General features: G+C 35.6%; 1 protein-coding gene across 4 annotated transcripts in view; it reads left to right on the forward strand.

Annotated features, from left to right (window-relative positions):
• SLC26A7 (solute carrier family 26 member 7) overlaps positions 1 to 14,622 on the forward strand; it is a 112,178-nt gene that overhangs the window by 29,982 nt on the left and 67,574 nt on the right. For all 4 annotated transcript variants that reach the window (XM_037802926.1, XM_037802925.1, XM_037802927.1 and 1 more), the window contains exon 4: positions 3,826 to 3,998. In XM_037802926.1, the coding sequence (XP_037658854.1) occupies positions 3,826 to 3,998 (173 nt within the window). The remainder of the gene's footprint in view (positions 1 to 3,825; positions 3,999 to 14,622) is intronic.

Consider the following 14,622-nt stretch of genomic DNA (forward strand, 5'->3'; position numbering starts at 1 on the left):
AAGTGTGGCCAAATCCAAAGTCTAACTCTCTTTTCTTTACAACAGGCTTCTCAAGAATACACTTTCCTTTTTGCTGATGTAAAAGGGGAAAATCAAACTAATGAATTAAAATTCTTGAAGCCTATTATTTCTGAATTATCCTGCCCGCAAATTTTCTAACAATTCATTTTTATTTATCAAAACATTAAAATGTCATCAGAAAGAAAAATAATTGTTTTAGAGCCAGCTTCAAATCATTTCTCTATTAAACAAATGATAAACAAAAGCAAAACAGATTTGCCCAATAGACCATAATTACTTTAAGAGATCAAAAATGCACAGTTACATACACATGTAAATGTACATTTATATAAACCATTTTATTTCTTAAGGAATCATTGTTGACATTTTATTGGTTGGGTTTTGAAATGACCATGTATATATGACTCTGTATTTAACAAATATTATTAACAGGTTAAATAATATGCATTCCAAAAATACATATAATTGACAGAGGTAAGTACAGTCAGTATACCACAATTTCTTAATCTTTTGCTAAAAGCATTTTATTTATGATATGTACTCCACAAAAGGACAGAGCCAGCTGGGTCTTGTTTCTTTTTTATTCCAATCCATTTAGAAATTCTTAGAGTCAGTAAAGAAGATATGGTTGTTTCTCTTCATTGTAAAATACACGTGTATGTCTGTGTGTGTGTATGTATCAGAGAAATATACAAACATTATTTTTTGAGCTTCCTCTAATTTTAGACATTAAGACCAACTGAATCTCACCATAAAGTTCCTCCAAACGTTTATATTGAACATATTTCTTTTAAAAACAATATTTTATTTTTTATATGTGTGTGTGTGGGGGGGGCATTTGTACTTTTACTTTATTCTGAGATTGATGTGGCTTTCATGAAGAAAAATCACTTTATATGGTATTTTACCTACAACTTAGGCAAAACACAACACTGAATTACTAAATGCAATAATAAATTATGCTAGAGGCATATTGAACAGCAAATAATTCATAAAGCTGGAATTTAAAGGCACCAAATATGCTGTTTTACTCAATGTGAATTTCTTATTTTAAGAATACACACATAAATACACACACACTCACACATACATATATATTTAAAAACAGAATAAATCAGTTGATTACTTCCTGTGCCTTGCAAAGAATGTGTCTTGGAATAAAAAGGAGAAACATAGAAATCTGGGTATGAATCCAGTGGAAACAAGAGTTGTCGATGATAACTCATATTGTGACAATTTATAGGATATACTTGTCTTCTAATTTAGAGATAAAATATTAAGAGCAAAGTCTGTTTAGCAATTTAGAGAAAATATTAGGGAGAATGTATAGCATCCTCTATAGATGAAAAGAAATTAAGCAATTATTTACTGAAGGTCTTCAATGTGGTAGAACTTAAAATACACGGTTTTATATATGAAATCATTTAATATCTAATCAAATTTTATAACTGGATGTTTTATCATCATCTTACAAATAAGGAAGTGAGAGTGGTTAGGTAACTTGACTGAGATCACAGGCTAATATTCAATAGAACTGAGATTTGAATTTAGGTCTAACACTGAGGTCCATGCTCATTTGCTATTAGACCTTTACCCACAGTATGTTATTAGATGGGTTGAGTGGTATTTAAGGGTCCCATTAGTCAGCTTAAAGCCTAACCAGAGTAGAAAGTTGAGAAGATGAAGAAAAGAACTGAGAAGTAGTTGGGGAAGATAGAGTCAGGGGAGAGACCCGTAAGATACTGTGGAAAAGGGAAAAGGGTGGAGCCTTGAGCACACAGAGCCCACTGACCAGAGCTCAAACACTGAAGGTCATTGAGCCTAATCACTGTTGGTCATAAACTTTCACGAGACTGAGCTGAGGCTTCTTTGCAACCATCTCCTAAGGTTGTACTGAAATTAACTTTCATGAGACTCAGCTGAGGCGTCATTGTAACCAAATCTCGCGAAATTCTGCTGAGCTGTATAAGGCACTCCACTTCCTCTCGTTTGTGCGGAGTATTGACTTCTGCTTCCCAACCAGTACTGCTGTAGGTCAGTCCCTGATTAAAACTCATGGGTGACTTTTGCTTGGTGTGTTCTTTGGTCTTGTGGTTGAGTCAGGCTGGAGCAGACAGAGAAGGTAGGATGTCACCCACAACATCCGTGCATCTTCATTGGCAGCCCCACATCCTCGATTGCCCTCCAGTGCCTAGAAACAGCAGCAGCCTGTGAAAGACGGCACAGAGGCAGTGCCTCCGCATCACGCATCATGGCGCTCAGCTATGTGGCAAGGCCTCTCTCTGGGATGTGACTCACACAGCCGCCTTTGGGAAGGCCCTTTCTCTTCGACCTTTCAGTCCTCTCCTACGTCTTCCAAATCCCGAGAGAGAGAGGCTCTGTGCTCTGTGCTCTAGGAGATTTAAAGACCAATAAACACACTCTGTTACCCTAATGAGTATCAGATTTTGAGAAGTCCTGTTGTTTACACACCCCGGAAGAAGTATGTCTTACTAAGACCAGATTCTACAGTGAGTGTCCCTAACTTGGTGTTGCCTGTGCTGGGCCCCAGAATCTGGTCTCTGGTAGTGAGATAGACTAGTTCCTTGATGTGGAGTGCTGTCTATTTATAGAAAGGAGGTGACAGTGCTGGATTTAAGGTCAGTGCATTGGAGACCACGACTACCATGCTGTTCTGAATCCACGGTACATATTGGCTTTCTTCTAGTGTATCATCACACAGTTGTTTTGGGTTTCCACTGGGACCTGTTCCTGTTTGACTCCTGTCTCTCTTGCCCTGTCACTGAATGCCTTGTGTTAGGATGTCTGCATCTTGCCTCAGGCCCTTTTTCATGGTCTCACTTATGAACAGGAGCAATGTAAGGTCTTTAAGTAATGAGCCAGGAGAAATGGTTGCACAACGCTGCAGTTTGTCTCTTTAACCCAAATTTGCTGAGCCCTCTCTGTGGGAATCAGCATCTCTCTGCCCTTGTGGCTATATTCTCAGGGCTGCTTTGCCAAGGAATGGCATCAGAATTCCTGGCAGGAAGAGGAGAACCAACTGAAACTGCTCCTGCATTTGTGGGAGGCCACAACAGTTCCTGGGAAACACATTGTTCTTTATGTAACAATAGACAGAAATAGTGTACTTAATAAGTTTTGTGAAACAGTGTATTATATTGTAAAACACTTATATTAAAGAAAATTATTTATAAAAATTATATATTATATAAAGGTTGTATTGTAAGAAGATCTGGGATGATCTCTTGTTGCATATGGGATTTGAACCATATTTTGAAAGACAGGTAGGGCTTGCACAGATAGATTGGAGGAGCAAGCATTTCAGGTAAAGAGACTCAGCATATTTTGTCACTGATTTTACTGAAGTCTGTATCATCTCATTTACATTCATCCCAAACCCTGAGAGGTAGGTATTATTGCTCTCATTTTATGGATGAGATGATTTAGACATAAGAGTAAATACTTTAGGTCACATTATTGATTTATGAAGGAGTTGGATTCAAATCCAGGCCATGAGCTTAATCCCTGCCCTGGGAGTATTCTCCATACCAGTCTGCAGAGAGGTAGGAAAATGTGCCAGAAGGAAATAGCAAGTGGATGGTGCACCTGTATGTCGATCAGGTAAGTTTCTGTGTATTCAGTGGAGTGAGGTGAAGGGCAGAAAGGTGGAGGTGCAGGGGAGAGTTTCTAATAGCTATGTTTTGTTTTACAATGTGGATGTAGCTTTAATGGTGGAATCCAACATTTTATATTAAGTCTGTCACTAATAAAATCTCCTCCTCCTCCCGCCCCAACCCTTTTTAGGCACCTTTGCCTTAACATCCTTAATATCAGCCAATGCAGTGGAACGGCTTGTCCCTCAGAGCAACTGGAACCTCACCACGCAGAGTAACGCGAGTGTGTTGGGCTTGTCTGAATTTGAGGCGCGACGCATTGGAGTTGCCGCAGCAGTTTCCTTCTTGGGAGGAGTGATTCAGGTAAGTAAAGCCAAGGTTTAGGAAAAACGAAAATGGGAACATTGACAAAGGAAAGACAATTCGTGCTTTATTATTATTCTTGTTTGCGGGTTTATCTCTTCAGATAAAGGGCAGATGTGTTTTATCTTTATGGGAACATTGTCTACTATGTAAAGTAGTTACCGTAAACATGTTGGTTGACGGAATGAAGTAGAATCAATAAATTGGAGCCACAGGAAGCAGTTTTTAACTCTTTAAGAATGGGCTTCCTCGTAAGGTCGTGAGGCAGTCCTGTTCACACTGTCAGGAATGTTGTAGGAGAATTTCTTACAATGGGAGGGAGATGTGAATAGATTTGTAGCATCCTTCCTGGTTTAAAGTTTTATGACTTTGCTGCCTACATTAGTAACAGATGTAACTGCTTAGATGTAGCGTTTACTGTGTGCCATGGGTTTGCTGGTTTGAGGTCTTCGGACTTGGATCTGTAACAGTCTTCACCATTTCAGCATCAGGACCTGTTGCCAGGTCCATTGTAGTTTTTCCATTTCATCAAAACATCAGAATATCCAAGTTTCTAATTAGTTGTCACTTTAAAAATTAGGTAACTCAGAAGTGAGTAAAAAATAAATGTAAAAACATACTGAATATTGGAGCATGGATCTACCTGTTTGATAACCATTATTTGCTTACATTATCATTTTCAACTGAATTGTGTGTCAACTTCTCAGATGCCTGCATTCTGGGTTGGTGGAGGCTCTATATCATAGTGTAACATTATTTACAAGGTCAAAGATCAGGGAATCGCCAAGAAGGGAGAAAACTAGTTGATGATTCCCTGGAATTGGATGTAGGAAGAAAAGATGTGATCTAAAAGAAAGGAAACAAGATTCTTAGAGTTACACTGCCTTATAGCTATGTCAAAAGGGCTGAAGAATTAGGGATGTAAGGATGAAATAAGAATAAGGTAACTCATCTTCTCAGTTCTTTAGGAACACAGACTGTCTGACTGACAACTTTACTAGGAGATTGAACAGATTAGAAGCCCTAAAAGATATTTTCTGTGGCTGATGTCTGGGCTTTTGTGGGATTAAAAACTAGTTGCCTGGGTACTCTGTAACCTTTGCTGTTATTTTTCTAAATGTGGGTGATGTCAGCGTATTCTGATTCTTGCACAGGCAGGCTTGGTGCCTTTTCTTCCTCACTGGCCTGTTGAGGTCTCTAAGAGACCTGGTGCCTATTTCCATCTCAGAAAACATCTGCCATGTGAACTGATGATTCAGACATGGATATGTTGCTCTGGATTTGGCACACGTTTTGCTAAATTTCTGTTCATTTAAAATAAAAATTTCTGCATTAACACAGCAAAGATAATATTCCTACTTCCTCTGGTTCACTTATTTCCCATTCATATTTCTCTTTGAATTTATAATTTTATTAGGTTTGGACTTTCTCTTATTCTTTGCAGCATGGAACAAAAGTTTTAGCTGTATATTAGTGTTTAAAAAGATTGCATCGCTTGCAATAAGACCCAGCAACCTTCTGCTCACCATCATTTTAACCATTTTCCATAAGTTTAAAACAATCATCAGGTGTTTTGTGAGTATCTAATTATTTGGATTAAGAAGTTAAATGTTAATAAAATATAAAAGTGAAAGCCAGGATTCTAACAACATAAAAAAACACAAAAATCCTCTCATTTCCTGGAATGAAACTCCCTAGAATCACAAGAATAAAACAGGATATTATTAAAGATAATAAAAATAATTTGGTTTTCATGGCCTTTTATTACATGTAAAATTTGATCCAGAGGGTTTCATGTTTTGTCTTATAGCTGCATTGAACATCTGCTTTCCTTCATTTTTAGCTCTGGTCCTGGATATCTGACCTACATTTTAGCCAGTTTTCAACCAGATGGCTGGACTTTATTTGACCTCCAAACTCATCTGTCCATTGTCAACTAGAGGCCTTAGCGTCCCTTAGTACTTTGGGATCCAGGTCCTCAGTCATTTTTCCTTTTCTCCTTCAGATTTGAAATCCACTGAATAAAATGGCAGTTGCAAATTATCCAGTCTCTACAAGCACAGGAGGTTTTTGTTAGCTTTGTTTTATCTATTTTTGTTTTGGTTTGCTTTTGCTTTATATATTATTCATTTTCAGGTTTGTTTTTTCCTTTGCCCTCAGGTGATCCAAGTGACTGAATTTTTTAAGTTGCTAAGATTAGATTACTACAGTGTTTGAAAAAATCATATCTGATCTGATTCACAGAATATGTTTTAGTTAGAAATGCTTTCAGCTGCAAGTAACACAGAACCTTACTCTCAGAGGCGTAAAACTTAAAGACATTTGCTGTTTACTTCTTGAATTACAGGAAGTCTTAGAAGCAGGGTTCTTGGGGGTCTCTGGTATCTAGTAAACCATTCAACTGATGAACTGATCTGCTTTCTTTTGTTAGATAATAAAGGCTCTGTTGTTTTCCTTTTATGCTTTCACTTCTACTAGTTCAGAAAAAAGTTTTTTTTCTCAATTATAGATTTTATTTGTCTAAGTTTTTTTCCCCACACAACTTTTTCCCCACTTCTTTACTTGGTTTATATTCTTTCACATTATTTTAATGACTCTAGTATGCCTGTTTCTTTAACTTTAAGGTGTCCTATGTAATTTTTGGAAGACAGTATGGCATGAAATAATAAAGGAATTGGAATTAAATTAAGATGTTAAGATGTACACTTATAGCAAACTGTTTTCTTAATATAAAGTTTATAATTTTGTTTTTGAAAATTATCTTTCTTTTTGGCCTTTCTTCCAACTCTCTGTATGTCTGTAATATTTCAGTTTGTTTCCTTTTCTATTTAAGACATTATTTAGAATACAAGGTTTTTGAGGGTCTTAATAGTATCTTAATCAGTTTTAGAGTCTTCATTGCACTTAGCATAGCACTCTGCACATGGCAGACTCTCAGTAAAGTTGTTAAATGGAAAAATGAACTATCAACTCATGAATCTGGAAACCCAGAAATAGTGGACATCACACCAGGTACTACTTTTAAATTATTTTTTAACTGAGTCTGACATATGTTGATTTTAATTATTATTAGTATTTGAATATGTGAGACATTAGCATTGGTCTGAAAAAGAGGACCATAGATGTATGTTTCAGTGTTTTCCTGGTTATTTTTGCGTGCTTCTTTTCCCTTATGAACTTTAACATCAACTTGTTTAGCTCCATAAATAAAAGGTTGTGGATATTTTTACTGGGATTGTGTTGCATTTACACATTAATTTAGAGAGAATTTGTATCTTTATGATGTTGAATTGTTCTGCCCAAGAACAGGGAATGCCTTTCTTTTGTTCAAGTCTAATTTTGTGTCCTTCAAGAGTTTGAAGAATTTTTCTCATCTAGGTTTTATACATTTTTTGTTAAATTTATTCCTATGTGTTTAATCTTCTTTGTTGCTATTATAAATGGGATTTTCTTTACCATTATGTCCCCTAGCTGGCTATTGTTTTGTGTCTAAGAAAGCCAGTGATTTCTGTATGTTAATTTTATATCTTGCTTCCTTACTGAGTTCTTTTATTTGAATTAGTTTTATTGTTAATATTCATTGATTTGCTAGTATTTTATAGTGATATTTTGGCTTCTTTACAAATTAATATGACTCTCATTCATTTCTCTTGTCCAATTGCTTTAGATAACACCTCTATTTAATTTTGAATAATACTCTAATAGTGAGCATTCTTGCCTTTTCTCGAGCTTACTCAAATGCCGGTAGAGTCTCCATCAATTAAGATGCTGAAGTTAAGAGTGAAGTTTATATATTTTACCACACTAAGAAATAATAATATTTTCTATTTTTGTGAGTGGTTTTATTAAAAATAGGTGTAGAATATTGCTGAAAGCTTTTCCAGCATCTCTAGAGATAATCATATGATTTTTCCCCTTAAACCTATTATATTATATCACTGGATATTAAAAAATATTGAACCAAACTTAAATTCCTGGAACAAATCCTACTTGGTCATGTTATATTTTATTCTTAATATGGTGTTGAATTCTGTTTACTGATTTTTCATTTAGTACTTTTGCATCATTATTCTTTAGTGATAATAGACTGAATTTTTTTTTCTTCGTTGTGCTGTCTTTATTAAGTCGAGGTGCCAATGTTTTACTTGTTTCTAAACCATTATTTCTAATGCTCTGGAGCATGTATGGCACTTTGGACCATCTGGTGTTTGAAGTCTTTGTGGAATTCCTCTTTGAAACCATCAGTTGCCTGGTGCTTTTTTATGGGGTAGTTTCTTGATAATGTTCTCTATTTCTTCTACAAAATTGGTCAGTTTCAACATTCTCTCTAATATGGTCAAATTTGGTAATCTGTATTCCCTAAAGAATTATCCTTTTTTTTAGCTTTTCAAATTATTAGCATATAGAGCTTCTAAGTAGTCTCATGATTTAAAAAAAATTTCTTCTGTTTCAATGATTTCTCCCTTGATATTTATTTTCACACTTGTGCTTTTTTTCTTTTTTTCTCAATGAAGTAGCTAGTGGTTTGACTATTTAATTAATCCTTTTATTTCCTGCCTTTTGCAACTTTTGTTTACTTTGTTGTTCTTTTTCTTATTTTGAAACTGGGAATTCAATTCATTTATTTTCGTTTTTATTAATGAGTTTAGTTAAGTTCTATGAATTTTCCTATGTTCATTGCTTGAAATGGATCCTTTAGATTCTGATAGATAATGTATCACTAACAATAGTTTTAAAGAAATTCTGTTAATTCAGTTTACATTTCCCTTTTCACCCAACAATTGTTTAATAAGAAGAGTTTTTGACTTCCAGGTAGGTGAACCATTTTGCCTTTCAATTTTGTCAATGATTTCTAGTTTTATTGCATTGTGGTTAAAGAGGGTTGACTAATATTTCTACATTATCTAACTGGCTGTTTTCCTTATGACTTAGTATATGATCAGCTTCTGAGAATGTTTTATGAGCAATTGGGGAAAAAAAATTCAGTCTTTATTATCAGAGGATAAAAAGCAATATATAGCCATATGTTCTATCTTATCAGTTATGTTGTTAAGTCTTCAATATTCTTATTCAATTTTTGTCTACTTGATATCTTTTAACTGAGAATGTGTATTAATTACTAAGGGCTGCATTCACCAGAATAAACACACTTTGCCTTATAGTAGTTTGGTTACCTTTTATGTAAACTCTAGTCTGTGTGTATGTGTGTGAGAAAACATAAATGTATGCAAATATTTCTCACTAATCATTTTTCAGGCAAAATAAATTATTCCTGTCTCTCATCTCACTCACCATTTCATTTATACTGCTAATATAAATAAAATGCACTTACACAGACATAACAATGTAACATGATATGTTTTTGTGTTGTACATTAGAGTGTGACCTTTTAAAAACAGTTTTATTGAGGTATAATTTACATACAATAAATTGTGCATATTTAGAGTATATGATTTGATACGTTCTGGCATATGTCTGTACCCCTGAAACCATCACCACAGTCAACATAGTGAAAATATCCATTGCTCCCCTACATTTTTCCTTGCCCATTTGTCATCCTTCCTTTCCACCCCTTTAGGAATCCCCACTCCACCCTGGCAACTGTTGATCTGCTTTCTGTCATTTTAGATTTGTTTGCATTTTCTAGAGTTTTATATAAATGGACTCCCTGTACTATATTTGTCTGGTTTCTTTCACTCAGCATTACATTATTGTTGCTGACTTTTTTGTTTCATTGTAAGGAATTTGTAATATGGTAGGAACACCAGTGATTAGAACTCATGCAATTTCAGATTGTTGGTAATACAACAACTGAACTCACTGGTCTGTGCAGCTTTTTGTTTCTATTTTCTATCATCTATTTCTAAGGCAAATTGTCTCATTTTGCAAGGAAAGTTTTTTAAGTGTAACGGATACAATTTTGTGTTATTAGTGTTACTTTCCAAAAAAAAAAAAAAAAGGAAAAGAAAAGTTCTGTAGACAAAAAACAGTAGCAGCCAAGATAGGTCTTGCTTACTCAGTGACAGCAATAAAGTTCTAACTTCAGGGCAAGGTGGAACCATTTAAAATGCCAGAATTAATAAGCATTTCTGTTGGGAAATAATCTCAATAAGAGCCAAGGCATTTTTAAAACCATTGTTCTGTTCTCCCTGCAGCTTTTATTATTCTCCATCAAGGGCACTTTGCCCATTTCTTTTTCCAAGAACTGAGAGGGGTCTGGGATTGTCCCCTGTCCATTTATGTTTGGAAGTTTTCCCAAGCTCTACTTTTCTGAAGCAACCACAGTCCAGATTTCTGCCCTGGAGGACATGGGGATATACGACTCCTTTGTTTGACAGTTGCACAAGCATGGGGTGACACAAAGTGGGGTACTGAGTGACAGAGCTTTGTATTATAGTTGTACATTCTGGAAACACACAGTCTTAAGTCTTCATGGAAGATAAAAACCAACTGCAGACCTAAAGAGGAGATTCTCCATTTACTTTTGGTTTTGTGATAAATAATTTTTCGAATGTATTAAATAATAGGATCATGAATATAGAAAGGACTTAACGATGTAAACTAGTTTAACCTGACTGTTCAACATGTCATACTTACCATTTCCAGAAAAACCATTGATTTCATTCTTTTGAAATGCAGGAAGGCAATCTAAAATCCCTTTTGATAATGTTTCATTATCCCACAACCATTACAGTCAGAAAATCATTACTCTGTTTAATCTAAATCTTTCCAGCTGTGTTAGTATCTGGTGAAGCTAAGAAGTAATAAACATAATAAAAATTATATCATTCCAAAATTATAAAAAATGAAAATTCCTCATGTTAAAAATAATAATGTTTATTATCTTAATACCTGCCGAGGCCTTTTCTAAGATCACTGCATGTATTAATACATTAAATCCTCACCAACATTTCATGAAATAAGTAGTGTTATTTTCCTCATTACATAGATGCATTACTGAAATGTAAAGCAACTTAGAATCTCACAATAAGGAATTGGCAGAGTTGGAGATGGACTCCAGTATGTACTGTCTTAACTGCTACCCTACACAGTTTTCTTAACTAGTATGGAGAAAGAAAGCAAGGAAACTTAAAACTTAGTCCAGCAACTCCAGGGCTGGGCCTTATGGTAGTTCATTCCCATACTTTAGCTCCTTCATAGTAGTGGCAGCCTGTGTGCTAGCCTTGCCCAGTGTGTTGGGGCCGTGTCCCTGATTGCAGGACTGTGTGCCTGCCACATTCTTGACCTTTAAGGCCCTCTCTCATATCTTTTGTGTGCTTCTCCTTGTCCTTCAAGGTTCAGCTCAAAGATAATCATCTCAGAAGAACCTTCCCTGAACCCTCTGAACCATGTTTATAACTGACTCCTCGCACACGCTTCCAGAGGCTCTTGCACATGACCTGCATAATAGGGCTTCTCAATCTACCCCAAAATGTTCTTCACGTATTTTTCTCCCTTTCTAGACTGTGAGTCTCTGTAGAACAGAGATTGTGTACCTCTATAACTGCGGCAGCTCACGCTTACTAAATATGGGTTGAATAAATTGAACAGGAAAAAGTCAATTAAATGTTAGTGGCATCACTATGTTAAATAACCAAAATTTAGATTTTTTTTTTATTTTTTTTAATCTTTTTGGATTTTCCACTTTCTCCCTCCACTACTCACCAGGATACAGGGAGTATATCTCTATCGGTAAGGTTGTAACACAGTTCTTAGTGAAACAGGAATAAGCAAACGTACTGTCGTTTTCCAGTTTGGTCACGGATTTTGTCAGATCCATCTAGCTCAAATGTGAAGAGAAGTAGTCAGTGAAATCTCCCACATCTTCCTACAACTCTGCCCCCTCTGACCCGATGAAAAAATACAAATACTCCTTCAAATCCCAAGTCCCCTATGTCTTTTAAATATATCGTGATCCACTCATCCCATTTTACAATTTTGATGTTTTGTTAGCTGGGGTAGCAAGGGAGGCAGAAGAGGCAAAGATTTTTCTGTGCTTCGTAGTTCTGACTCTCCAAGTAAAAACAATACTTAAGTCCAATGAATTTCTGATATATTCCACAGTGAAAAAATTTAAATTAAAAAATTGCATTGTTTTCCTAGGCATTAATTAATTTGGACTAATCCAACACTTTGCTCATCTCTGCTCTCCACTCCTGCAGTGTCTACTTAAGAGTTTGTCCTTTTACCTTTAGATACTCCTTTTGTAATAACCTCTTTAATGGCCATTTGTTCCACATTCTGTTATTGGATTAATCCTATGAAAGCACAGCTCTGATTTTTGAGCCAGTAAACAGCATACTTCTTGGCACAATTATGTATTTGGTAAATGTATGGAAGAATGATGTCACTCATTCTTGCAAAACTCTGTTTAACTACTTTTAAAGTGCTTCATATTCTGACTTCAAAATTTCTTGTTTTATTTTCTATTGCTCCCTTTTGGGTAGTTGTGCTCTATCTAAACTAGCAACTACATGTCCTCTAAAAACATCCCATGCTGTCCTGCTTTTGTAGTAATTCTCACACTCTTTCCATTTTCTGGAATACTTTCTAATAATTTCTCTCTCTTGAATTCCTCAAGTGTCAGCACATTTTTTTTTTTAATCCTATCCAGTTTTATTCCTCTTTCCCTCTGAATCTGGTAGCACTTTTCTATACTCTTTTATATGTTTGCACACTTGTCTTGGTGTGGTTAGTTACACACTCCCCACTCTGTACATTTCTCTTTGGGAGTCACTTAACAGAGTGGGAGGGTGGAGTGCCTATTGGAGTATCTAAATAAATAAAGTTCTTTGGCACAGGAGATGTGTCTATTCTACCCCATTTATTTATTTATTCAGTCAATCATTTATCTATATCAGTATAGACTCTAGACATTTTGTACTCTGGGTTATGAGCCAATACTACTTTATTTTGTTGCTCAAATTATTTTATTTTTAGCCAGTGGGAGCTTTTCTAATTGGCCTCTCTGTCCCTTTGAAACATACTCATTGTTGTGTTTTCTTTTGTGATTTTAAGTACTTTCTTACTTTATGGCACTACAAGGTGTTCCAGGCTCGTACTATATATTTCCTACCCCAGTTCTTGAATTACCTATTTCTCTAAGGAGCCCCTTGTTCTCTTTATTGGAGGATGGAATTAGAAATCAAGATCCGGGTTTCTAGGTGTGCTCTTTGCTACTGGAGTGTTGTTCTAGACCTTTTCAGCTGATAGAACAAGGAAATATATGTGTTTATATAAACCCATGTATATACATTTATGTATAAATATTTCTATATGTATCCAGCCATATCTATATTAAGCTAAGAGTGAGTTTGTACTGATGTCTGCAACTCTAATCCATTACTGTATGGTTTATTCTAGCCTTTTCCCCTTGCTTGTCTGTAACCTCCTACTCCATCAGTGAGAAACCTGGCTCCCACCATCCATATGCTTAATTGTTTAAATCCAGGATATGTTTGTATTTTTTCAGAATTGTTAACTCATATCCACATGGGAAAACTTTTATCAACTAGAATACAGTGCTTATATACAGTTCTTTTTTACTTTAGTCTTATAGACGCCACACATTTCCGCAGTTATTTAGGTCAGCACCTGTTTCCTCCATCCCTTTATTGAGATTTTTACATACATTTACCCAAATGTATGAAAGTCTACATACTATGTAATTCCATTCATTTGACATTCTGGAAAAGGCAAAACTTATAGACAGAAAACAGAGAAGTGGCTGCCAGTTGGATTCTTTGTCACATTCTACTTTCTACTCTGTGACCTCCCAACTTCCTCAATGATTTTTTTTTTATTGGCAGATATTTAGATTCACTCTTTGTGCTGAAAAGATCTGTGCGTTTTGACAAATACATAGTATCATATGACTATCATTATAGTACCATACAGAATAGTTTTACTGCCCTAAAAAATCCCCTGTGCTTCACCTGTTATACCCTCCCCCACTCCTGAGTGCCTGACAACTGCTTATCTGTTTGTTTCTATAGCTTTGCCTTTTCCAGAACGTCATAAATGTAATCATGCAGTACGTAGTCTTTTCAAACTGGGTTCTTTCACTTAAAATATGCATTTAAGATTCACTCATTTCTTTGCGTGACTTGATAGCCCATTCCTTCTTACGTTTGAATAAAAAGGAGGAGGGTTTTACATCTGGCACTTCACAACACACAAGTTCATAAATATCACAAATATCCATTGACATTTTTTTTCTCAAGTCTTCTGGCCATGCAAAGGCTTTCCCTGCTTTTCCATATTCAGCACTCTCAATTGTTTTATACTTATGTGCAGTTTAGTTCTCTTCCCAAACTTGCATACCCTGGTCAGCAAACAACACAGAGCATTTAGTGTTTCAGCCTCCACCCAAACAGCTTATCAGAATTTACCTTCCAGATATCTGTATTACTCTTCTTTATACTCCTGGCTAGCATTCCCACTCATTCTCCCCATCCTCAATCATAATTTTGTCTCTCTATATATAAACTTTTAAAAAGCGTGAACTGTATGTTTATTGCTGTATTCTGCAAAAACCCTGTGCCTAGCCCCTGGTAGGTATTGAATACATATTTATTGAGTGGATGAACAAATGATTTGGTGTAATTTAAAAAGCCATATTGCA

The sequence above is a fragment of the Choloepus didactylus genome, chromosome 14 (genome assembly GCF_015220235.1).
Source record: "Choloepus didactylus isolate mChoDid1 chromosome 14, mChoDid1.pri, whole genome shotgun sequence".
Lineage (NCBI taxonomy): Eukaryota > Metazoa > Chordata > Mammalia > Pilosa > Megalonychidae > Choloepus > Choloepus didactylus.